Genomic DNA, 27,407 nt, shown 5'->3' on the forward strand with positions numbered 1-27,407 from the left:
TAGGACTATACTTCGAGGAGCACAGCTATCCATGTCCTTTCCCCCAAAACAAGAAGGACAACTTCATATGTATATGCAATAAAATTGTATTTTTGTGTGGTTTTGCCTTTTTTTTTTTTTTAATACAGACATTTGTACACTTTCTTACAAAACTGCAGGTAACTACAACTTTTCTTAAATCATTTTTGGTCGGCAAGTACTGTAAAATCTTTGTGTGCAATTATCATGTATTTACAGGGCCTCATGTTAGTGATTTTCAATGATTATTACAATAATGTCACACACTCTCAACATAAGACATGGCTTAAGATAAATATATTAGTAAATAAATATTCTGAGAACATATTTCCATAAATGAAATGTGCTGCTATACATATACAGAATATACACAAGATGTTTTATAGCTTTTAAAACATTTTTAAAAATGGTAATGAAGGAGAAAGAGCCCTTTGCCCATATTACAAATGTTTACAGCAAATTTTATACAAAACAATTTTAAGTGCTATAAGATAACTTTAATTAAAAACATTTTAAATAGTGCCTCATGAGCCAAACACAATGACAACTGTTCATGTAAGTAATAGAAAGGCGTTTTGTTATAAAAAACATCTATCACAGCCAGCTGTCTGTATGGACATACAGGTAGCATGGAATTAGCTAAATGTTGAATATAAAACCAAACACAGAAACCAGGTATAGAGCACCTCTTGTGCTAAGGCCTGCAGAGACTGTTGTACTGGCAGAGATTTCCACAGCATGTGAATGAGACCAGTACATCCAGGAACACCATGAGCCGGAATATACAAATTTCTTTTTTATAAACATATTTTACCACAACATGCTGTGTAGTTATAGAGTACAATGCATCTTAGGTGGCCCTAGACAGTGCCTCACGAAACACCAAGCAGAATAACCAAGGTAGTATACCATAGCTTCGACAAGCATTTTTTTTTTGAGTGGAGGAAAGAGAAAGGTAAGAGTTAAAAAAACAAACAAACAAAAAACCCAAACCTTTAGAGTTTATTCTCCCAACATATTCATTCTCTGAATGACTGAAGTAAGTGGTATAAGTTTTCAATACGTTTTATTCGCAGAAAAATTTATTGGAATTTTTCTTTTCATCTTACACCCAGATACTGCCTTGTATTAATTCTCTGAACAGCTGGATTTTGGTGTTTGTTCATTTAAAAAGATTTAATGTGAATTCCTTTAAATAGAATTATTTTTTCCTAGCTTACTGAGTACAGAAAGTAAAAGTAAACAGAGTAATGTATTTATTTTCTTAGATGTTTGCTTCTTTTAAAAAATTTAATTTGGGACTATAAAGCAAACAAGTTAACTTTGCTGGTTCTTACAATTAGCCCAGTGCTGTCAAGGACATTACTTTGGCAGAAAATGTAACATGAAGTGTACATCTCTTTTTCATGACTTTTAAGTATCTCCAAAGTGTACTGAACTTTGGACAAATCTTTTCAGAAGACTGGCACTGTGGACATTAAATAATTAGTTTCCCTTTAGGAGAATTCCTGCTGTGAATACACCAGACAGGATGACACTGTGTCCTCAGGCACATGCAGCATGACAGGCAATTTAAACCATGCTATGGTAGGCTCTTACTCAGAAGCCGCTGTTTCCACAGGAAACAATTGCTATCAGAAGTGACGACATATATTATCTCATGATAACAAACATCCCCACTAGTACAAGAACAAGAACAAAAGTATATGCCCAGGCTAATGGGGTACAGAGAGCACTCCGTACACAAGACAAAAATGAAGCACAACTGGCTGGGCCCAAGAAACCTTTAAAACAGATCGATCTATGGAAGCTACATCAACCACAGCAAAGAAGAAAACAATGATTAAACCAAGTCACTCACTTTCCCACATGCACAAAAGGTGACAAGCACTGCTTCCCTTAGGCATGCCTGCAGTCTATAAGGAAACTAGACACCTTCTGACCTGTTTCCAAAATGAACCAGCCAAGCTCCAAGCACCCTGCAAGCTCTGTTTTCCTGCATATGCCAGCATTCCTCACAGCCATAAGAGGGGCTACAGGTGCCTGAAAAACTTCCTATGGAAGGCAAGGTTCATTACCTACAAAGGTGTTACCCTTTCTAAGTACTTTCTTCTAGCATCTGTTTGAGGGAGGGGTCCCCAGCATTCATCACCAGTCAGAAGCTACAACGAGGTCCATGGTTTAGCAGGAAGTGAGGATGAGGACATTCTGAGCTAACAGTTTCCCTACCCCCACTCTGTTAAAACTAATCATAATGGCAGGAGACCATTCCTAGCCAAACCATAAGAGCAGCATGAAAAGGGGAGGAAGAGAGAGGAGAGACAGTCCAATGCTTCACCTCCCTCAAAATCGCTCATATAACTTGCTGGCTACTAGGATTAGTCAGTATCTGAGCATCCATTCAGCAGCTGTATCCCTCTGGATTACTATATTTCAAGGTGCTATCTGATTTCTAAGGCAGGTGTAGCCCTGAGCTTATCAAAGGCTGGACTCCTTTAAGTAGGAGATAACAGCATCTACACATAGCCTGGCTTATTTTAACACACCGTGTTACCTCTCAGCAAGAGCTGACACGGTCACTTCTAAGAAGAAAATATAAATAACACTTTGTCGTTAATATAGAAATGGCACTAGAGCTCAGAAATGCTCCACACCATGTCCTACATGGGCTTTGCACACAAATGGAGGCCTGAAGGCTTCAGGAAAGAGGGAGAAAGAAGACAATCAAACTGATGTGGACACAGAGGAAGAGGAAGTGGGGGAGGGACTTCTCCACATTACCACTTTTGTGTGTTTGTCAAAGCTTAAAAAAAAATTAAGTCCATGAGAATTTGGAGTCTCTGATAAGCTCTGCTTCTCCATCTGGGATCATCTGCACAGGTCTAGTCACCAGTTTGGCTTGTCTCCAAGGGATGAGTTCCAGCACCTGAAGGATAAAAAAAACTAAGGAACATTGCATCTAGAATATTGCATCCAGTTTTGGGGCCCCCAGAACAAGACATTGACTGACTGGAGCAAGTTCAGCAGAGAGCTAGGATGCTCAGAGGGCTGGAGCACTTGTCCTGTGAGAAAAGGCTGAGGGACTGGGGCCTGCTCAGCCTGCAGAAGAGAAGGCTTCGGGGGTATCCCCTAGCAGCTTTGCAAAATACCTACATGGAGGTTGTGATAATGATGAAGTCCAGGTCTTCACAGTAATGCATTTTGGACAAGACGTAAGGAGCTTACATTAAAACATGAGATGTTCAGACTGAATATAAGGAAAACCTTTTCACCATGCTGGCAGTTAAGCATGGGAACAAGGGCCCAGAGATGGAGTGCACTCTACATCCCTGGAGGTTGTCGTGGCCTTGGTCTAATCTGACAAACTGAATAAGTTGGTGTGATCTCAGAGCTGGCCCTGCTTTGAGCTGGAGGTTGGACTAGATGACAGCCTGAGGTCCCTTCCAAACTACAGTATCCTGTGATTCCGTTAGTATTCTTAAAAACAGCCCTGGCAAGGCAAGTAAGGAATATCCCCTTCACTCTGTGAGTGGTTCTTTTTCCCCTTGTGTATGTCCACAGCAAAGACTTTCCCACATATTCTTTTTTTAATCCTTTAGCTTGTCTGTCCCCTCCCAGCACTGTGGCCTTGCCTGCTTAGGCAGCTCACCACAGCTGCCATGACTGGCACAGTGTTCCTGGCTGTGGGAGCTCTAATGAGGCCCTGGTACTAGCAGTCACTTTCTCCCCTCCCCACAAAGGACGAGTGTGAAAGTTCTTACAAGGTTAGATAGTAAACTACATCTTCTATTCCTCTAGATATGACCAAAGGAGCACAGGTAACAAGAGAATAATACTTTTGGGTGAAGGATTAGTCAATAACCTGTTCTTATGCAAAGGACGACAGTAACCTTTACGGCTGCAGGTACCTAGGAAGGTGGCAGCATTTCACACACTAGGAAAGAAAGGTAGCGAGTAATCAAAAAAGGCACACATATTACCTGTGGCCTTTGTGGTTGTCATCAGCTTCTGGGAGTTCAGAGTGGGACTGGGAAAGAGCATTCCGGCTTCCTCCTCCTGAGAGCAGTTCTGTCGCAGGAATGATGTTGCCTCGTAGCACACCTCCCTCTCGTCCTGTACCTCTCCTATACCTTGGCAGTGCAGATAAGTATCTAGCTCAGGTGTTCCACCCCAGGAACTACAGCCTCCTGTGTGGGTCCCTTGGCACTCTGTAGGTAGGATCAGCTCACAGTCTCTGTCTTCAGGAATTATGGGAATGCGTTGACCCAGATCACATACACCCTTACAACAGCTTGGCAAGGCGTCATCAGGAAGTGTGTACTGCACATTCACTGCATAGTCTTCTGTATAGCAGCCACCACCTCCACTGCCACTGTTGCTACTACAGGCTACCTGCTTCTCTTCATAGAAGCAGCAGGGCAACCCCTCATATTTTACCCCATCTGTCCTATGCAAGTGGTCTGAGTTAATACTGTACAAGCCCGAGGTGCTCCCTGACTGTGGTTCTATTCCTGGGCCGCACGTCCCCCACAGCGGAGAGCTAAGGAAGAGTGCACTACAGTCAGTTGTCCCATTGCTAGGCTCCAGGGCAGAGTGCTGGAGTTCAAAGCAGCATGCACATGCTTGCTCCATAAGCGGCCCTGCTATCTCTGGATTCTTCCAGTTCCTTTTAACATCCAAGGCAGCACCAAGAGTGGCCTCATGTCCTCCCTCTGAGGTAGTGCCATTTGGATCCCTGTGCTCTAGTGAGGAATTACTGCTATAGTTCATATCCATGCTGCAATTAGACAGTTGGTCCCCTGAGGAAGAAGCTGGCACAGGCCGGCAGTCAGCACCCATCAGACTGTGACCATGAGCTGGAAGCTCGTCCTGGTGGGGTCCCTCCAAGAGAACAATTGCACCCCTGTTTGCACCACCAACCTCACCCACTCGGCAAGGGCTCTTACTGCGGTAAACGTATGGGTCATAGTCACTGCTCAAAGAGCTGCGAAAGGTGGAGCAGCTCCCATAAACCCCTTGGTTGCTGACCTCAGTGCAGTCAACCATGGAATCACTAGAAGAGCAGTGGCACTGACCAGAACTGCTGCTGCTGCTGTCACTTCCAGGGCAGTCAGCCAAATATCCACTGCATACTGAACGATGACCATGATAGCAGCTAAAGCTGGAGGTACTGCCACTCTCCAAGCGGGATGAGGGCACTACATGTACCACAGGAGGGAAAAGCATGCTGCTACCAGGCTGAAAGGCACGGGAAGGACCCTTTGAGGAAATGCCAGCTGGAAGCTGTCCATCTTGCTCAGGGTAACTAAGGCCTTGGAAGTAGTAGTGCTGATACATGGTCTCGTATTGGGAAAAGCATGCGGCTTTGGAAAAGTTGCGTCCACCAAACTTGGATCTTCGGAAGTTGTGAGCTGGAGAGTAAGCCCTATGTTCCAAGCTACAGTGATGCGTGTTTAAAGCATGGTCCAAATGAAGAGGCTGGTAACTTCGGATATAGGCTGAGGACTGGGCTTGGTAGAGGCTCTGTTCACCATGTCGCTCAACTGTAAGTACTGTGATAGGATTTCCATGAGGGTCCATGCTTGTCCGAGTGGGATATGCTGTTATCTGGTTTGCTCTGTGCACTCGGCCTGGGTAATGGACTGGCAGAATCACCCTCTGCTGCCGGCTGCGTGCTGGGTTGATGGATTCCAGACAGACTGGACCTGCATTTCCCTTCTTCTGGTCTGAATGAGAGAAATAAGAGTGGAGAAGTAGAAGTAGGAGGGAATAAAAAGGAATGTACTTTATGCAAGGAAGAAGGATATTTTGTTCTGATTTTCATTACATTATGCACACACCAAAGTTTTTTTTTAAAAGAAGCACCATCTTTTTACACAGAAGGAAAAATAAAAAACCAAGCAAAATCAGTCAAGAGCATCTTGCCTGGAAGCCTTTGAAACACTCAACTGTATTTGCTTAAAAAGGAAAAGAAGTGAAGTGATTTCAGATACTGTTCTCATATATACAAAACCTTCCGCTTACACAGCATTCCTGAACTTGCAGGTTAAGAGCAAGGCTGCTAGTCATTGCTCAAGTTTTCACTTTAAATATTATTTTACATAAATATGTGTTAATAAAAAACTTTTTCAAGACAAGAGGAAATGGAAGGGGGAGAGGGCAAGTTAGGAAAACCACATTCCAAGTTAGAACACCACAGGAAAATAAAACCCAATATATTGTCTTTTCTTTATCATACCAAGAGAAAACATACCCCTCTATTAGACCTATTTGTCCTCCTTGCATTCAGAAGCTGACCAACGCTGCCCTCTGCTGGGCATCGCACCCAGGATGAGGGAAAACCAGAAACGGACCTGCTACTCCAGGTTATGCAGTCACTTTCAAAGAACTTAGTCCTAACTGTAGTTCTAGGTTTGCGTTGCAATAAAGACTATGGGCTCTATGGAGATTTACAAACAGGCACAATTTCTGTGTCATCTTGTAAGCTGTTAGGTCTGAAACGGACAACACAACAGAGCATCTGTACTGCAGCACTTACCTATGATGTTATGGCGGCAATGAGGGCAGGTATGATGCTGCAGTAACCAAGGATCCACACATTTTTTGTGAAATCGGTGAGTGCAGGGAATGACACGCAGTTCCTACAGGAGCAGATGAAGGAACATGAAAAAGTACTCCTTCCTAATGAGTGAATTCTTCACAGCGTATTCCTAGTTTTTTCAACCCAGCTTACTAAACGGATCAATTCCTAGCCTCGAAGCGGTAAGAAGGCAAAAAATGCCATCTGTTCCAACACAGCCAAAAGTACAACAGCTAGCGATCAGCTGTTACTAAAAGAATAGTCTGCAGGCATGTCAGGACTCCATGCAGATACATTACATTTCTTTAGGACACTTGGACACTTTTTTGCTGTGTGTCCCTATGACCTAACACCTTGAAGGAGCCCATCATTAAAGCTTTCCTTAATATATTAAATGAACTTTAAAAAAAAAAAATCAATAAAGTCCATTTAATGATGCATCTTGCCTACAATTATTAGCAATAGAAAACACGCAGGGAAAAGCAAAAACACCACCACGTATATGATACTTTTTCCCTTGCCCAGCACTCTTATCCTTCAGCTATTATCTGCTTACAGGATTTCCTGAGCCTGCTGGATAGCTACCAGTTCAGAAATCCGCAACAGATATTTCTTCAAAGTACTGCTCAAGTCTCCCCATGAGCTCAGGTTTTGAATTTGTAACATACTTTGGCAAGAAGTTCCACAGGGCTACTACCTGCTGGTGGAGAAACACATTTTGGTTTAGATTGGGTCCTAGCAGTTTCATTTAATTGCACCCAATCTTGTATTGGAAAAAAATGAACATCTGATGCCTGCTCATACTCCCCATTCACAATTTTGTACTCCCTCTGCCCCCAGGTAATCTAGGACTAAACAGTCCTAGCCCACTTAGTCAGTCTTTTTTTTGTACAGACACCACTCCAAATCTTTGATCACTTTGCAACTGCCGTTTTCTGAAGCACCTTCATTTCCAGCATATCCTTTGTGAAACGAGATCAGAAGTGCACACAGTACTCAATGTGACAACATGACTGAACTTACACAGTGGTGTAATTATGTTTTCTGTTCAGTTCTCTAGGCTTCACCATCTCATTTCTAGTATCTGATTTGCCTTTTTGACTGCCACAAAGCATTGATCTGCTTTCACAAAGCTATCTAAAAAAGCTTCAAGACCTTGCTCCTGAAGTAATGCTCCCCTCACAACCCATCACTAATACTTGTGAAGCTCTTCCCTATGTGTATCTCTTCATGCTAAAGTTCATGCATGAATTTCCTGTCAGTTTTGTACAGCCCTTCTGAAGTTCTTGTCTGCCTTCATTCATCCTTGCTACTCTGAATAATTTCCCATCAGCTAACTTCATTATGTTTCTGTTTGTAGCTTGTAGCACTCAAGTACTGCAGCTGGTATTTTCCATTGCCTTAAAAAAAAATTAAACCTTTATGAATCATTTCAAAATGAAATGTCCTCAAATAATTTTTTATATGGAAGTTTAAAGCTGTGATTATTGACTGCCTCTAGGAGCTTATTTTTATTGCTTCCTTTCATTGCTTCCTCTGGGTAGAACTATGCCACAGAAGGCAAGCACTGACATCAATGCAGCGGTGGTAACTGAGGAGTCAAAAAATGGTTCCTGAACCTTTTGGCATCTCCTCCCTCTCCTCCTCTGGTTTCCCAGCAGTGCTGTGTACTTCATATTTTAAAGGCAAGGTGCCATCAAAGCTTGAGAAGCAAAATACGGAATGTATCCGTTATGTCCAACACAGCTTGCAGGCACCATCACCTTAGCTCAGAATTTGTTAAAAATACGCAGAGAACTAAATGCTGAGGTAACCCTGATTTCTTTACGAGTTCTTCCTCAGAAAAGCAACTTGATGGAGGTAGCAACTTGCAGAATGAGATCCCCCACCTCTTACTTTGTAGTATGGGGAAAAGCCCTTGAAATTTCTCTGGAAGCTGCAGAATGCAGTTGAGGCTGAGTTGGCTACTCAAGTGCAATCAGCCTGGCAAGCAGCACAACCTCAGTACACAACGTACCCAATATCCAGCCGCGTACCACAGTTCTAAAATAAACCAGCTACATTCTCAGCCCATGTTGAAGAAACCATTTATTCTTTACCTCCCCATCAATGTACTTCTCCAAGCAAATGGCACAGTCAGAGGTGGAGCTGCTGCTGAGAGTGTCCAGTGCTCCACAGCTACCTTCCCGGTGTCCCTTACTTTTGGACTTAAACTTCCTGGTCTCCATTTTTTCCAGTGCTTGTACTGCAAGCCTGTTCATGGAATTCTACAACAGGGGAAAAAAAAAAAAAAAAAGAAAGAGGCAATGTTGCAACATAAGGGACTATAATGTGGTAGCCGAGAAATACCACCATATCAAATTAACGGATCTTACCAAATCACATCAGGCCCAGACTAATGTACCATTTCATAAATTAAGCCGAGAGAAGGCTAATTAGAATTCAGATCAGAAGCCTCATGAAAGAATATATGCCACATGCAGGAGTGAGGATGATAAGCTACTTTGAACTGAAACAGAGTGAAGGTGCTGACAATGGGATACACTGGAATTGCTCAATTGATAGGCAGCAACTATTCAAAGCAACACATAGAACGTGGTCAGGAACTTCTTTCGAACTGTCAATATTGACTGTAATGCCCCATTATGTTGTTACCACCATACTACCAGGAGCAATATTTGAGAGAGGGGTTAAAATGAAATGTTATTAAATTAGCTGTATCACTTCCCCCTCCCCCAGAACTTAATCAATAGTAGAAGTTTAGGAAGGCAGTGGGTGGGTTGTTTTCATTTTACTGTAGAATTTATCATACCCTTTTAACACTGTTTTTTAACACTGCTGTTGGCCTATAACATCTTTGGATTCCTATTCAGTATGTCCAAAGCAAGAGTCCTAAGCATCTACAGTGCTCTGCATTGCTTTTACGTGTATGTACGGGACAGTTTAGAACTACAAACTTCAGAGTCTGTTAGCTTCCATTTGCTTTCCCTTTCATGTCTGACAGGACAAACTCTAAGTACCTCACCTAGAATTTCTCCTAACCAGACTTTTTACATTGCAAATCTCTCCCATTCAGAATCAATAGATGTTATTCTATTGAAGAGTTTCAATTTATTTTCAATCCTGATATTCTCTCCACAATGCAGCAACAAGAGCTTGGACTTCTTTAGAAGTATACCAGTGCTACTAAGTATCAACCTCTGAACAAGCAGAAAGGTTCTTCCTTCCCAATGGCTAAATGGACTGCTTCCATACTTGTTTCATTTCAGGATTTAACTGAGCGAACATCACAGGTCAATGTAGGTCTCCTTTAAAGACATCTCCAATTTCTTCCAAAGGCCTACACCCATGCATAAAACCCCTTCCACAAAGATAGCTATTACAAGTCAGTGTCCGGCATTTCCAAACGTAGTGAGCAAGTTCTAGGACAAAGTAAAAGAAACTAACTTTCAGCATTCAGTTAATATCCCATTATTGCTCTTACCTGACTACGTCGCTGCTTCAGTTTGATCTTGACAAGAAGAATGAGGCAAACAAGAGACACAACCACAAAGAAGGCCAGGAAAATTCCCATATCAAAGTACTCGGTAGGTTGCTTAAAAATTAAAGCAAAAATATTATTTTTCCTTTCTTTAAATCGTACTCATGTCTATTGTTCTTTTCTCTTCCCTACTTTCTCAGAGGTCATTGTCAAATGCACACAGTCACAACGGCAAAAGTCAAAGTACACACTGTTCTGTTCATTAGCTAGGATTCTATGAGACAAAACCTCACTTTCAGATGGCACAGCAAGTGAAGGAAATACACAGAATGCCAGTCATGAGATGTTGGATTTAGGCATCTCTGAACCTATCCCACAAAACCCATTTTTTTTTTAGCTGAGTGAATCACACTAACACAAATTTTCATGATTTATTGGTTTGCTTGTATACTTAAATAAGTGAAAATCAGCATTTGATTTTTCAGCAAATGGCCCGTTTCTCAAATACATTTCTTAGCAGAAGAATTCCATAAAAATACAACAAAAGCTAAGTGGTAACTGGGACATGGATGACTGTTAGCTTTGTTGTTCTTCTGTAAGCTACATGTAGAGAGTGTTTAAAAAAACCTCTAGAAAAACTGTTTTATATTACAATTAAAAGTATCAGATATCAAATAATTAACCCATGCTTAAAATACCACACAGAATTATTAATTAACACAGGGCAAACTACCTTACAAATCTGAACTACCAGAAATATGTAATAAGTAAGTTATTTAACTAAGAAAAATGAAAACTTCTATTACATCAACTTTTTAGCCATTTATATATTCAAAAGAATCCTTATGAAAGACAGCAGATGCCACATTGTGGATTCTATACTTACATCTAGTGTAGCTGCTCGTCCACAGTGCAGCTGCTCAATTGATTTAGGTCAACAGAATTTTGCATGTATTAATGCTCATGGGGAGCATCAAAACCTCTTCACACTCAGTGCAGTTAGCAAGCACTGCATGAAGTAACAGCACTGTAATACCTACATAAAGTTTCTTAAAATCTCACCCGTGGGGGGCGATGCTGAATCCTTGCTCGTGCCACTTTCTGCTTGTTAACTATGTTCATTAGCTTGACAGCATCAGCACCCTTCACATACACCACTGGTCTCTTCAGAGGGTCTTCTGAACCCTGGTTCAGCTAGAACAAAAAAGAAAGCTACTCAAAAGTCACATTTCAGGAAAACTACCTCTCTTTTGGACAATGGAGATAAGAGTAAAGGAATATGAATGTGGAACTGATTCAAGCACCAATTGTTCTCTTCTAGCATAGACCTTCACTTAAGTATTCCACAGAGTTAAACCTGAATTAAACTTTTGACTTAAGCTGCTTTTTTTCTCCTTACCAAAACTAAGATTAAGGATAAGCAAATGTCATTTTTGAACAGCAGCTTTAACTTAACTGCATTATGTGCCAGTGCATATATTAATACTGTAATAAGTTAAACCTCATAACGAAGAATAAAAATCTGCACACTCCAAAAAAATTGGCCTTGTTACATTTTCTGAAACTTTTGTTATTTCAACTTTATAGTTATATTATTCAAATTTCTTCATCTTTCTGAACAATCTCATGTCAGCGTCCTGTCTTTCAGGCTCTTTGTACCTAGCCAATTACTAAAGTCTGAAATTTCTGCTGTTTAACTCAGCAAACTCGTTCAAACAGTTATTTGGGTCCTAGCAACCACTAGAGCTATCGATTGCAGGATGGGGGCCTCAAAGAGAAAAGCTTATGAATAGATAGCTTAAGTCACCCTGAAACTTCCTTCCAGGTCCAGCAACATTTTTTTGAAAGGCCAAATCACAGAATCAGAAAATAATGCAGGTGGGAAGGCACCCCACAAGTCCAACCTCCTAGTCAAGACAGGGTCAGCTATGACATCAGACCAGGCTGCCCAGGGCTTTATCCAGTCAGATGATGAAAACCTTCAATGTGGAGACAAATTTTCTGGCCACTAAATCCAGAAAAACAATCTGCTAAACTATATAGCAGAGAGGGGAATAACAAGACAAGAGACTTGTTCTGTTACAAAATGGCACCAACATGATAAATTCATATAGCTTACTCCAACCCACAAGAAAAATCCTACTATAGAGGCTGGTTGATACAAAATAAGCAAGGCACTGACAAGCAGATGGAAACAGTACAGGGGAAAGGAGTGAGATGACAGGAGTGTGAAAAAATTGAACAAGAACAGCATATGGCAGAGATACCATATCTACATTGTTGATATCTACCTGATGTTTCTGGCTAAAACATGTAGAAATTACCAACTGACTGGTCTATCATCCTGCTTACAAAGTACTCAATCTCTCCAGATGATGGTGACAGATTTCACTGAGACTTTTTAAAAAAGATTCTTCCAAGTATTTGATTGGGCTTCTGAGAACACTGATCAAACTATTTTTAAGACAGCTGTTTTCTGAAGAGCTAAAAACTATCTGAAGTACTTGAATCCAACCCAGGGATCCTATGTGTCTACAAGACTTGCTGGCCTAAGGCCAAATCCAATCACTGTCCGTACATTCCCAGACACATATTCTCTCTCAAGCTTTCTTGTCTAAGAAAGAATTCACCTGATTTCCTCAGCAACTTTTGCACACTGCCAGACTCTTGCTAAACAGGATGCTCTGGGTGCTGTTACTCCTCTTCAAACTATGCAAAAGTAAAACTAAGAAACAAATCAGACTTCATAGAGCCTTTCTAAAAATAAAAGTTTCATTCTTAGTCTACAGCAGAAGACATGCAGATCAATGGGAATAAAACCCACAAAATCTGTATGTGAAGCCCTTTCATTTGTTAACAATTCTGCTACCAAATTGTCCGAAGACAATTCTTCTCTGGGTCAGGCCTGCTTCCTATTTCTGTTCATTGACTGGCAGGCAGGATCGCCTCTCGCAATACTCAACTCCTCCCTTTCGAAGCACTCTCCCTTAGTTGTTCTGTTGCTTGGTAACAAGCATACCTGGGAAAGCTTCCTAAACAGCTCCCCTTAGTATCTTAGGATACTTCCATTTGAATCAAAGATACCCCAGATTAACTCATGGTTTTTCCTCCATTGTTATGCACCTGACGTTGTTTTCCACAATTCCATTATGAGTGCCAAAATGGTATTTATTTTAAAGAAAAATTAATTCGTATCCCCTGATGCCACGGGTTCTGAAGACTTTGGCTGAGAATCAAAATGCATGAAATACAAGTGTCCAGAGCAGCATGAGAAGGGAGCCAATCAAGTAACTCATGTTTAGGGTATGAAAGCTAGGTCTAGTCATTCCTCTCCTGTTTGTGAGTGTTCGTATAGGCTGCTGCTCTGTGCTCTAACAGAGCCTACTTTGTCAGGTACTGCACTAAGCCACTAACCTCCTTCCATTTTATTGGTACACCCAAAATATTCAATCATCCACTAGACTAGTTTCCCAGCTATTGGGGACAGTTGCACACAGTTTATTATCAAGAATCAAGGAAGGACAGCTGCTTCTGGTAGAGGGAAGAGAGCATGAGGCAGTAACTCAACTTCACAAGTTCAGAGCAGGGTGGCTGAAAGTAACTGGAAGCTGTAATACAGAGAAAAAATTGGAAAAAGACAGATTACATCTTCGTGCAGATATTTTTTCTGTGTATAAAAGGGAAAAAAAAATCCCTGAGAATGTTTGCAAGGTCAAGGCTGTAGCCTTGATGCACACGCAGAACACAGTTCTCAAAGCATCCATTGCATAGGGTCTACATTCCTTCGTCTAATAGATGTTCATTTCAGAATTAAAGTCAGTTTTTTAAATGTAAACATTGATGGTCTCTCTTTTCCCCAAGAAATTCAGGCTGCACTTAAAAACATTCAGCTTCACTTATTTCTGCTGTAGCAGAAACAGCAGTTTTGTTTCAAGACAAAACTAAACCAAACGCACACTATTTTGTGCTTGTTATGTTTCTTCTCTCTACTCAAATAACTCAGAATTGGCTGGAAGGATCTTGTCAAAGCATTTCCCACAGCTATTATCTCACACACTTGAAACGAAAAGATGTAAGTTGTACTGAGACCCCAAAAAAAGAAGAACCGTGCTTGTCAACAAAATATGTAGGCCAGAAATCATCAGCTGCAAGCAAGAAAGAAATGTTTATAACTTCTTTAAGAATCTTGTTTACAACCAGGTTTGAAAGCCATTTTGCAATCTCAAAAATAGCTGCTGCTCAACAATACTATTGATCACAAGCTGGATAGGGCCAAACACCCTGTGTTTCGTACACAGAGCTGGGCAAATAAAACTTTCTTGACTAGATAATAGGCCACAAAACATTTGCCTCCATCCTTTCGCAAAACCTCAGTCCCAGAGCTGGATTCTGTATTGTAGCAAAAGCTAAAAGAAAAATGTAACTCCCAATACTTTTCTCTTTCTACCAGACTCTCAACACCTCCATTACTTCTTGCCTGACAGAAGATGACCAGGAAAACCAAAGCACCATGTTACTCAGAGTCAGTAGCTGCATGTCTTAAGGCAGGTGTACTCTGAGACCTGTATGCTCTCAAGTCTTGCCTCAGTAACTCCAAAAGAACCCAACAGAGGCTGTAATAAAACTAGGCTCCCTTCTTCATACCTGATCAATGGCATCTGGGTTTTCAGAAACATCAAAGATGACCGCTGTGGCTCCTCGCTGTACTGCTCGTTTTGCCTGCAATAAGAAAGACAGCATCCTCAGTCCCACCCCAAAAGATGACTTCTTACCTCAAAAATAACTCCCTCTCCGCATCTCCAGATAGCAAACTTAACATTTTGTGTTTCTGTGTAGTTAAAACAAATGACAGAGTAATTACAAACACAGGAGTTCCCAAATCAGCAGGGAATGTAGTTAAACTTCACTATAGCTTCTACAGTCTCTCTACCCCTTCCTTCTCAAACACCTCCTTCAACTTTTAAAAGAATTGAAATGTGATTTAGACCCTCTAAGGACTTTAAATCTAAGAATTTTTAAAAATTACATCATGTTCTTTTTCTCCATGTTACTTGGAAGCACCATTAAAAACAACCTTCCCTGTAATTTGGGGTGGAGAGACAAGCTCACTAGTGCAGAAAATAAAGGTGCACTGAAAAGGTTCTTTGCACCTTTTCAGCATCATTCTCATAGTCATGACAAACTAGTATACCACAATCCTTGCAAAATGTGCCCCAGAGAACACTGCTCTTTCTGACCATTAGATGTCAGAACTGTTGCATTCAATGCTTCATATGCAGATAAGAACAGACCTATTTAAGTGCACGGCTTTTCATCAAACATGGGGTCCAAACCTGGAGTTAGCAACAGCACAGGGGAGATATTAGAACGTATTAATATCCTCTGGAATAGAGAAAACAGTATTTTAACCGCCAAGGCTCAAACAGGGTATTTTTACCAGTTTCTGCCACTGTGCCTCTGTACGTTCTGTTCAAATGTTGCTCAATGGCTCCGTATAGCAAACATTCCCAGAAACTTTTCAAAACTGTTACTGCCTTTGTTGGATGCAGAATGCAAGTAACGATTTCTCCAAGAGATGACAGCTATCACCATCACAGTACTAAACAACAGGACACTGGCTCTTTGTAAGTGGAACCTGAACTTAAATTGACATATAAAAGAAACATACAAAAGTGATAAATTATGAAGTACCTTTTTTTTTTCCCTCCTCCTTTTCCAAGAAGGATGTTGGCCAGTACAGAGGTGTTAGTTTGAACACCAACAGGTCACTTTCTTTCCTCTATTCTTGTATGTTAGTTTTATTTTAAATCAACCAAGTCCATCAGGCAATGCATGAGGGAAACCAACTCCCAAACGGGGTCTTGTTCTCAGCCCAGCAGGTATTTGTCCCCTTTGAAGTCAGCACACCTGGCTAATCACTAATAGCTGTTGGGGAGGAAAAGTTAAAAGGAATCTACTACACATTCTCTATTGCAGTGGCCTGAGGTGAAAGCTCAGCCAGGTTTCCCTAGAAGGCACCTTTTACAGACATGCAGTGCTTGTAGAACTGTTCAGGCCATTTAGATTGTTCTTTCAGGATGGTCAGTCAACAAGCAAGGCATTTTGATGTCTGAAGGTATTTTTAAAGAGATTTTGAAGGTTGTTTCAGAAAAAAAACCTGTATTTTGTGAACACACTGAATGAGCAGTATACAGCACAGCAATTCATTAAGTCTCCACAACCGAGCTGTAACCTGTAGTCCTTACTTTGTATTGCAAATCAGATATTGAGATGAAAAGTAGCAACTGAGTTAAAAAATTGTACTCCCCCCCTTCTGCAAACTTGCTGAAGTAGTTTAATTCCGGCCAACTACAAGCAGCAGTTTGTGCCAGACCCCAAGCAAAGGAAGGCTTGAGCCCTCTTCCACCGGTAATTCTCACGCCGCCCGTGGCCCTTCTGCACCCTCGCCATGCCCCTTCCTGTGCCACCCCAGCACAGGGCTCACAAGCGCTCAGCTCAGCCCTGCCTCGAAGCACGAGCCGAGGCGCAGCCGAACACAAACCACCCCACCGCGGCGCGCAGGCCCGCCCGAAAACACCCCCCATCAGCGCCCCATCCCCGGAAATGACGTCCTGCTTAAGGGGGTGAGGGGTACTCGGCAGGCACTGGGCGAACTGGGAAACACGGATTTTTTTCCCCTGCCAGGTTTAAATCCTGATCCCAAAGAAAGAGATGATGCGTTCGCTCTCCGTGTCTCACCGGAATCACTAGGGAGCCTAGCCGTGTGCAAGATCCCAAGTGCTAAAGAGACTTGCTCGCACAACGGGACCTCGGTAGCGGACGCCGGTTATGAGGCGACGCTCCAGCTCCCGAGCACGCTGCGCGGGAACGACAGACGGCAGGGGAGGTGGGTGCCGCGGAGGCGCGCTCCGCGGAGCCCGCTCCAGCGCTCCCGGAGCTCCGGCTCCGCGGCTTGGCGGCAGCCCGCCTGACCTTCCAGGTTTTGCTGGCAAGAGATCAGAGAGCAGCCGCAAACACACCAGAGCCTGCCGCTCCTCGCCGCTCCCCCCTTCCTCCTCCTCCCGTCCTCGAGCTCGTTTTTAAAACCACTGCACTTTGTTGAGGAGCAGCCGACGGCGAGCAGGCTGGGGCCTAGGCGCAGACGCTTTTTTTTCGTCTGGTATTCAACTTCTTCCCTTCAGTCCAAGATGGCAGCCGAGGGCCCGGAGCGCACCTGCGGCTGGCGGCCCCGCTGCCCGCCTCAGAAAACCGGTCGGCTCTCTGTAAAGCCTGGCTGCCACTACCCTCACCCCCCCCAAAAATGTAGGATAATTAAAACCAAAATGTCTTTGAAAATATCCTGCCCACTACTCAGTAATCAGGACAGCTCAAAATAACACAGCAACCTGAGTCCCACTTAATGCCAGTCTATAATAGGCATGTTACTTTTTCCTTTTGGGATATTCAGCATTTAAAGACTGCTCCTAAATCATGTTTCTAAGCAAAGTCGACAAAACCTAGACCAAAAATAAAGACACACTTTGGATGAGGGGAAGAAAATAACGTTGTACTGGTACATGCTTTACCTTTACAATGCCCATGGCAAACAAACAGGCATTTCCTCAATTCAACTCCCATGCAATTGGCAGAAAGCAATAAAGGTGCCAGGCATATCCCTTTCTGACAGTGTTTGTCTTGTGTGGTTTAAAATAAATGACTATCACTACATAGCAGTATTATTCTTTTTTTGTAAAGAGTAATAAAAAACAAGACAAAAACTTGATAACTGCACTTTTAGTAATTTAAATGATCACTCTGTTCATTGTGACAACCTCCCAGTCTTTGCATTCAGACTCTGCTACTACGCTAGTAGAGAGCAATGGACTGACCTGTTCACTCTACATGACCACTGTTTGCAAGCACCACCATCGTAAGTTTTACTTTTTGTGTAACGTGCTCCCACATCTGGAGTGGAGCTCCAGGGAAGTTATACATGTTCCGTGTAGATCTGCAGCTAACTGCCTGGCATGCAGGAACACAGGGCTCTATTGTGCAAAAACAATGATGTAGAGAGTACTAAGCCTGCCTTGGTCTTAGAAGCAGGACTGAAAATAATAACAATCTTCAGCAAGCCCTGTATTGGCAATTCAGAAATTCTTTTGTCCTTAAGTACAAACATAATAAAACACAAAATACAGGTTAGATATAAATGGGTATTTATAGAATAGAGACAAGTCACCTGGCATCTTATTTGATAAACACAACCTTAACTCACTGTCTGAAATCATTGTAATTTTTGTGGAAGGGAGATACTTTTTGTTACAGGGGGCAATTGACTGTTGTTGGCATTTCCCCTTTGTGTTATATGTAATGGTAGTGTAAAAATAACAATGGTTTCCACTTGCAACCTATGCTGCTATGCTAAGTGCTGTGGCTGGGAACTGCCTTACTTAAAAAAAAAAAACCAACTCAAACTATTTCTGGTAGAACACAGCTGGTCAGCAAGGGAGACCTAACAAAATTCTGGGAGTACACAGCTGAAAAAAAGAAATCTCAGTTTCTTCTTTCATTTTTAAGAAATGAAGTTCCAAATGGGTAAATTTGTTAAAAAACCAAGGAGTCCTCCTGTATGCACCTCTTGTCATGATCATATGTGGTAATCCCTGCAATATGAAGAAGGTTCATGCTGTTCACATGGCAGTCCTCTTTTCCTATGAGTTCTAACCAGCTCCCTGACTGTGTGTTCCCTAGATGAAGAAACTGTAAGATAATCACAGCCTGAATCTCATATTGCTCATTGTATGAACTGAAATAGCTCTGATTAGGTTAAGTTTCCTTTTCCATGTATTAACCCCATCTTTCAGCCCCATCAATACTGATTACAATGCAGTGGAAAGGCCCTCATGGGTCTGGACACTTACAGAAGGAGGAAAAAAATCTTGTTTTTGTTTTGAGACCTTGTGAGCAGTCGTAACTTTTGCAAATTCCTTTCACAGACGAATTTCTGAGTGCCCCAATAAATGCAGCTACAATATTGCCAGAAGCACAGGGGCCAAAGAGAAGACAGAGCAACACAAGAATTTTCATTGGATGTAGATAACAGACTGGCCATGCAGAAGTAGCCCATACTGCACAATTAGAGGGGAAGAATAAATCTTTAGAGTTGCTGAAAGGGCAAAGAAAAAGGAAGAGGCCCATTTACAGCATGATAACATCATGGAGTGGTGATACAGGCAGAGCAAACCACCTGATGAGGAAAAATGTTTGTATTTAAAATTTATCCTAGCAATCTGGAGTAACAAAAGCAGTAAATGAAGTGCAGAGAATTTCAGTCCATAATTGCACTGAACATTCTGCAGCAATGGACTGCAACTACCATAGCAGCAAATGCTAGAAGCTGTATTCCAGTATCCATTCTAGCCTTTTCTTGTATACTGATTTTACTTGTATACAGGTTCAGACTCCATTTGAGCTAACGTTTTTGTGTATTGGTTTCAAGTTTTGTGATTTTTTACCCCCTGAAAGTACATGCAAAATCAGCTTAGCTCAGAACTACATATAAATCCATATTCTTGTTGGTTACAGAGTTAAAAGTAACTGCCAGCTGTTTTTTTTTTAATATTAGTGCCATTTAAAATTAGCATTTTCAAGCCTTCACAGCAGTTTCTATTGTGTTTTTTCTTCTGTCTCTGATGTAGCATACAACAGCTTAAAAGCGGTTCAAAGACATTTCAGTTGATCATAAGCCAGGCATGGAACAATCAAGCAAGTTAGTAGTGTTTCCCTTTAGAAAGCCAAAAAAACCAAGCTTCAAAAATCTAGTCTTGTGCATTAATGATACTACAAAACTAAACATAATAGCTAGTGTGAATAGGCTCAAAATAAGAAGAGCAAGACAGACAAGTGCCTAGGGGTTCTCTTTAAACCTACTAGACCTCATACTGCAGCATGTCCAGAAGAATCATAGAATCATTTAGGTTGAAAAAGACCTTTTAAGATCATCAAGTCCAACCGTTAACCTAGCACTGCCAAGTCCACCAACTAAACCAAGTCCCTAAGCATCTACACGTCTTTTAAATACCTCCAGGGATGGTGACTCAACGACCTCCCTGAGCAGCCTGTCCTAGTGCTTGACTACTCCTTTGGTGAAGAAATTTTTCCTAATACTCAATCTAAACCTGCCCTGGCGCAACTTCAGGCCATTTCCTCTTGTCTTATCGCCTGTTACTTAGGGGAAGAGACTGACACCCACCTCACCACAACCTCCTTTCAGAGAGTTGTAGAGAAGTGATAAGGTCTCCCCTCAGCCTCCTTTTCTCTAGGCTAAACAACCCCAGTTCCCTCAGCTGCTCCTCATAAGACTTGTGCTCTAGACCCTTCACCAGCTTCGCTGCCCTTCTTTGGACACACTCCAGCACCTCAGTGTCTTTCCTGTAGTGAGAGGCCCAAAAGTGCACACAGTATTCAGGATGCAGCCTCACCAGTGCCAAGTACAGGGGCACGATCACTTCCCTAGCCCTGCTGGCCACACTATTTCTGATACCAGCCAGGATGCTACTGGCCTTCTTGGCCACCTGGGCATACTCCTGGCTCATATTCAGCCATCTGTTGACCAACACCCCCACGTCCTTTTCCACCAGGCAGCTTGGCAGACATTCTTCCCCAAGCCTGTAGCAGCCAGTTTATCCAGCAGAATGCTGTGGGAAACAGTGTTGAAGGCTTTACTGAAGTCCAGGTAGACAACATCCACAGCTTCTCCCTCATCCACTAAGCAGGTCACTTTGTCACAGAAGAAGCTCAGGTTAGTCAAGCAGGAGTCAAGCCTTTCAAAAACACATGCTGACTGGGCCTGATCACCTGGTTGTCCTGTACATGCTGTGTGATGGCAAGTACGATGCCGCAAGATGATCTGCTCCATAACCTTCCCTGGCACTGAGGTCAGACTGACAATCCTGTAGTTCCCCGGATCCTCCTTCTAGCCCTTCTTGTACATGGGCATCACATTTGCTAACTTCCAGTCAACTGGGACCTCCCCAGTTAGCCAGGACTGCTGATAAATGATTGAAAGAGGCTTGCTGAGCACTTCTGCCAGCTCCCTCAGTACCCTTGGGTGGATCCCATCTGGCCCCATAGACCTACGTGCATCTAAGCGGTGTAGCAGGTCGCTAACCATTTCCCCTTGGATTATGGGGGCTTCACATGGCTCCCCATTCCTGTCTTCCAGTACAGGGGGCGGGGTACCTGGAGAACAACTTGTCTTACTATTAAAGACTGAGGTAAAGGTGGCATTAAGTACCTCAGCCTTTTCTTCATCCTTTGTCACCATGTTTCCCCACACATCCAATAAAGGATGGAGATTCTCCTTAGCCCTCCTTTTGTTGCTAATGTATTTATATAAACATTTTTTATTGTCTTTTAGGGCAGTAGCCAGCTTGAGTTCTAGTTGGACTTTGGCCCTTCTAATTTTCTTCCTGCATGACCTCACAACATCCTTGTAGTCCTCCTGAGTGGCCTGCCCCTTCTCCCAAAAGTCATAAACTCTCCTTTTTTTCGCTGACTTCCAGACAAAGCTCTCTGTTCAGCCAGGCCAGTCTTCTTCCCTGCCAGCTCATCTTTTGGCACATGGACAACAGCCTGGTCCTGCACCTTTAAGATTTCCTTCTTGAAGAATGTCCAGCCTTCTTGGACTCCTTTGCCTTTCAGGACTGCTTCCCAAGGGACTCTGTCAACCAGTCTCCTAAACAGGCCAAAGTCTGCCCTCTGGAATTCCAAGGTAGCAGTTCTTCTTGCCCCCTCTTCCTTACTTCCCCAAGAATTGAAAATGCTATCATTTTGTGATCACTATGCCCAAGACAGCCTCCAACCATCACATCACCCACAAGTCCTCCTCTGTTCACAAACAACAGGTCCAGTGCGGTGTCTTCCCTAGTTGGCTCACTCACCAGCTGTGTCAGGAAGTTATCTTCCACACACTCCAGGAACCTCCTAGACTGTTTTCTCTCTGCTGTATCGTATTTCCAGCAGACATCTGGTAAGTTGAAGTCCCCCACGGGAACAAGGGATAGCAATTGTGAGACTTCTCTCAGCTGCTTATAGAGTATTTCGTCTGCCTCTTCATCTTGGTTGGGTGGTCTATAACAGACTCTCACCATGATATCTGCCTTGTTGGCCTTCCCCCTGATTCTTACCCATAAACACTCAACCATATTGTCACCACCTTTAAGCTCTAGACAATCAAAATTCTCCCTAACATACAGGGCTACCCCACTGCCTCTCCTTTCTTGCCTATCCTTTCTGAAGAGTTTATAGCCATCCATTGCAGCACTCCGTTTGTGCGAGTCATCCCACCATGTTTCTGTGATGACAGCTATATCATATCTTTCCTGCTGCACAATGGCTTCCGGCTTCTCTTGTGCACACTACTTCTTCCTGAACACACTACTTGTGCTCCTGATCCCTTAACCAGTCATGCTAAGGCTGTGAAGTCTCCCTTGATTGCTGTCAGACTTCTTATTGCAACTTCATTGCTGCCTACCTGAAAAATCAATAATAGATAATAATCTGAGGGCTGTACCAGGGTAGGAAGCTTTCTCTTTGCATCTTTAACCTGGACACCAGGGAGGCAGCACACTTCCCTAAGAAGTGGGTCCAGTCTGCATGTTGGGCCTTCTGTTCCCTTCAGAAGGGAGTCTCCTGTGACAATGACGTTTTTTTTTTTCTTTATGGAAGCAGTTTTGATGCAGGGTGTAGGCCGGTTTAACCTCGGCAACACCTCCAAGCTAGATGAACCATCATCCTTGTTAATGTGCGGTTCCACTTGCAGAGCTTCATACCTATTATGCGAGGGCAGCTGGGAAGGTGGGGAAGTCACAGAGGAGATGTGCCTGCTGCACCAGGCAGGAACTTGTTGCCATTGCCCCCTATGCCTCAAGTCACTGTGTTCACCCAGGTGGAGCGAGTATAGGGTATCCTCCATATCATGCGTCCTGTCTGCTTGTTGGGTCTGTCTGAGGGAAGGTAGCATACAATTCTAGTAGTCCCTCTCTCTCACATGCTCCCTGATACTCCTTGTATTATTGCCTTGTCAATCTTGCAGTCCTTGTTCAATCTACAGATTTATCGAAACAAGTAGACCAGAACAAAATGCAAGAAAGCAATGAATGACTCTGCCCTAAATGCACCAAGTCCAGAGCTATATAATGAAACTGAATCTCTTAGGATGAAATAGTACTGTCAAAGGATGGACAAAAGGTATCCCTGGTGCAGAGAGAAAGGAATATGTAGCCTGAAACATACCCCCAACTTCCTAGGTACATGCAAGTTGGGGCTGGTGGGAGTCTAGTAGTGCTCACTGACATCATAACTAAGAGACTGTAGAGAAAACGCAAAAGGGTCTGTTTCTTTTGGATTGTTTATTTTGCTACCCCTTTACAGAAGACTTTATTATTTAAGATTATCACTTGGATTGAGTCATCTGTTCAGTAGGGGAGAAGATGACAACAGCAGATGAAGGCAAACTCATGAAGAATGCTGTTGAAATAACCAGCAAACATTTGTACTTGTCTATATCATAAAATATACAGAATATGCACTTTGACTGTAACTATTGTTAAAAGAGTTTTGGCTAATTTAGGAATCTTTTCAAATGACACCTTAAGTTTTTCTTTGTAAATGAGCATTAAAAAGAGATCCGCCATTTGCTAGGCTTCATTCAAACACCTGGTAGATATTTGACTATCTTCTTTAGTTGAATATTGGATGTAGACACTTCTAAAGTAACTAAAATGATGAGGGATACAAAACCCACCTTTGAATTTGCCCTTTCTCAATTCCTCATACATTACCAACCTTGGACTTTATCAGAAGCCCTCTGCTGAAGAATACATTTGGCTACTTTATACTCAAAGAAAAATGTAAACAGAAGGATACTGTGTGTTTATTACATATTTCAAAAGGATTTTTACTGCAAATACATAATAATGGTTTCATCTATGTTTCTGTGGTGTTTTAATTTGCACAGAGATTGGCATAGCTCACGGAGAAGGCTGAGGAAAAGGTATTTTAGAGTGTAGTATTTTAGGCACCTACTTGTTGTGAACCCACTGTTGATAACCATTACCAATAAGATGCACATTAAATGCTGTCTCAGATTAAAATGTAATCCCTGTAATCTAGAAAGGATGAGAGGAAACGCATATGAGAAGTGTGAGGAAAGTATCTCTTCACATCTCCAGGCCTGAGGAAATTTTAGTTACTACCTCAAAGAACACCAGAAAGATTTGAAGAGTTCTGCAACTCCCTTCTTGTGGGCCAGATTAATACAACAAGGAAGCAACAACTTCCTTGATGAAACAAACTTTCAACCCAAGGGAGCAGATGATTATTAAACAGGTGCACTGCTTCCTTTCATTCATTCAAATCAGGTAGGACAGCAACAATCAAAATATTAAGAAGGTCAGCCACTTGCTGACATCTAGAAGGACCTTACATGCTTGCAGATACGAACATTGCAAGCATCTCTTCCTCTGTTTTTTCAGTATGGCCTCACTCAAATTAATATGTCAGTTACTATGCAACAGTGCAGAAACCACCACAAGAAGAAAAACTGCTTAACCAGGTCCCTGTTTAAAAGAAAAATCATACCAACAACATTAGCCTTTATTCATTACATTTACTTCTTTGTCAGTTAGAATTCCCTCACAATATACAATTCACATATGGGGACACGACACTCTAATCTAATGGGTTGCAGAGACTTAATAAATTCAAGATGAGAGAAGGACTGAGGCTTGGAACCATAGTTGGGGAAATCAAAGTTCCATTAATCACTTTTAGCTCTGTTATTTACATCAACATAGAAATGCATTACACATTTATTAAGTAACTTAATACCTTCTGTTAAAAATGGCTATTGGTAGAGCCATATTACTATTTATAAATATACTTTTTTATTTATTATTTACGTTAACATCCTAGATAAAACTGATGGACTAAAGGGAGAAAAAGATGTTTTAAAAGTATTGGCTGTATATCTGTGTAAGCCCACAGATATATCCTGCTGTTCTAACACTATGTTCACATTAAGAACTACTTGTCTGTCTTTCTGGACTAGCCTCCTGGATTAGTTGGAACATTCATCCAACTACAGGAATTCTCTTCTTGAAACTTAGTGCACTGTAAATAACAAATATTAATTATAACTATGGTATGGGGTACGTGAGGGAGTTGATTTATTCTCTGGGTTAAGAAAATGATAAAGACAGGGAGGGGGAGAGTGGGCAATGGTTTAGGTGGTAACCAGTACAGATGACAGTAAACTGCTTTTACCAAAGTATCCCAAGTCTATTCCATCAGTTGCCAGCATTTACTATTAGGTGATCCTCCAAAATGAACAAGACAGGAAGCAGAAGTGTAAGGATATATTATGCAGAAGATAGCCCTATGGATCCCAAAAGCAAAACACCGCTTTCAGTCAGAACTGAAACAGCACAGCTCCAACAGGTATAACCATGGCTTTTTCCTCTTCACTTTCCTTCTCCTTTGCCTTTTTCTGATTTTTTTTTTTTCAACACATCTCCTGCTTTTGGAGGCAGAATATATGATAATTGGGTTGCTTGAACTCTGTGCAGAGATTGTTGAACAGAGTAGTCAAGAAAATTGGTTAATACATCCTTATTTAGCTGAGAACTGAGCCAGCCTGACCAAACTTGCATTCCCTCTGTCAGTTTTTGAGGTTTTCCCCCTTGATTTCTCTATGAACTAAAAATCATTGAACTTGAGGCATATTTTCTATTTAACATAGCCCATCAGATACAATATTCCATGTCAGAACTCTCCACATTGTGGAGTTAGTGGTCATTAATCTGCCAAAAGAATGGGATTATGCATGTGGCGTGAAGTAGATTCTTTTTAACAGCTATTTCTTTCATCAGCTGTCTTTGGTCCTCTGAAATAAGCAGTCAGCCTCTCACATAGCCTATTGGTAACATGTAAGCAACACCGAGTAGCAAGCAAACTTGCATACTCTGTGAATCCAAGGAACATGATTTTCAGTGAAAAGGTCCAGTGTCTTGCTTTATTGCTCTGGAAAGGCAGGTCAAGGATTTCAACAACCTTGACTGCTAGGGAACAACAGCTGAGGGGATGAGGTTTCCATCTGTAATATTTAACCAAAATAAATGATGAATATAGCAATTCAGTGGTCATGGTGTTCTCCTGAGCAGACTCAAAGTAGCAAAATCTGTTGCCATAATTTACAGCACTCACAAACCAACTGTTTTCTCCATATCAACATCAAATGAGACCACAAAGATGTAGACAATATTACCAGAGCTATGATACAGAAAATGCAGTACCAGGTTCTAGTATAGCGGCTTTTCTAGTTGCCTTCTGCAGACTTGTCCTCATTTATTTTGTTCTATTAGCAGAGGACAACTTTGTCCTGAAATAGGCATAAGGAGCCTACATTATCAGCATTTAATTTCTTCAGAGACTTGAGTTTTAAGGAGTCTTCAGGTAGGTATGGACAAACCCAGGAAGATCTATAGATGAGAAAGAGACCACTGGTTCTTACGTAAAATGCACGATGAATCTGCAGGTCTGTAGAAGCAGATGTTGCCACTGCCAGTTTGCCATTTCAGTCAGCTGAATGCTGTTCTGACCCTGATGCTCTCAGAGACCTTAACTTCTTCAAAAGAGAGGTATACCTTAAAGAACCCTATTAAACTGAGCAGTGGATATGAACTGCATCCCCATTCTATGGATGGCAGCATTACGTTTTCAACATGACGGAAATGGCATCACATGAAGCTAGGCGATAAAATCCAAACCTGTTTTTTTATATGATTGTGACTTCTGCTCGGGATAAAAGTTCTCTCTTCAAGCCAAGTGTAATCTCCTATCAGGACCAAGACACTCATGGATTTCAGAAAGTTCTTTCCATCTTGGTTCCATATCACAACACAGCAGGCTTTGCAGCACTATTCTTTCTACTGCAAAAAGGAAACTACTCTTCACTGGAATACTTTACATGCTCCTCCTCATAACTGAGCACAAAAGAGACATCCCATGAAGGAGGAGTGAAAGGGAAAAAAAACCCAAAAACCATCCAACAAAAAACAGCTCATCAAAATCTGTCGGTATGTTTAAGAACACCACTATATTGGCTGCTAAAACATCAACTACAGTGGATATTACTATTCAGATTATTTTGAAAATACATCTGGAATACTACCTCCTAAAGTAAGCAAGGATGTGTGTTTCCTATTGACATTTGACTATCCATAATATATTCAGTTAGCAGCAGCTACTGTTGGGGAAAAGAAAATATTATGTTATCTCATTAGCAGA

The 27,407-nt window shown here is 41.9% G+C and overlaps 1 protein-coding gene across 1 annotated transcript in view; it reads right to left on the reverse strand.

Moving 5' to 3' along the window:
• Positions 1 to 2,900: 2,900 nt before the first annotated feature.
• ZNRF3 (zinc and ring finger 3) overlaps positions 2,901 to 27,407 on the reverse strand; it is a gene marked incomplete at its 3' end in the record, with an annotated part of 39,096 nt that continues 14,589 nt past the window's right edge. Inside the window, exons 2-8 of the mRNA XM_082007649.1 lie at positions 14,724 to 14,798; positions 11,142 to 11,273; positions 10,083 to 10,193; positions 8,698 to 8,865; positions 6,557 to 6,659; positions 3,999 to 5,744; positions 2,901 to 2,944 (exon numbers count right to left, since the gene is read on the reverse strand). Coding sequence (XP_081863775.1) covers positions 2,901 to 2,944; positions 3,999 to 5,744; positions 6,557 to 6,659; positions 8,698 to 8,865; positions 10,083 to 10,193; positions 11,142 to 11,273; positions 14,724 to 14,798 — 2,379 coding nt within the window. The remainder of the gene's footprint in view (positions 2,945 to 3,998; positions 5,745 to 6,556; positions 6,660 to 8,697; positions 8,866 to 10,082; positions 10,194 to 11,141; positions 11,274 to 14,723; positions 14,799 to 27,407) is intronic.

Source organism: Phaethon aethereus, assembly GCF_964289735.1.
Source record: "Phaethon aethereus genome assembly, chromosome: 17".
Classification (NCBI taxonomy): domain Eukaryota; kingdom Metazoa; phylum Chordata; class Aves; order Phaethontiformes; family Phaethontidae; genus Phaethon; species Phaethon aethereus.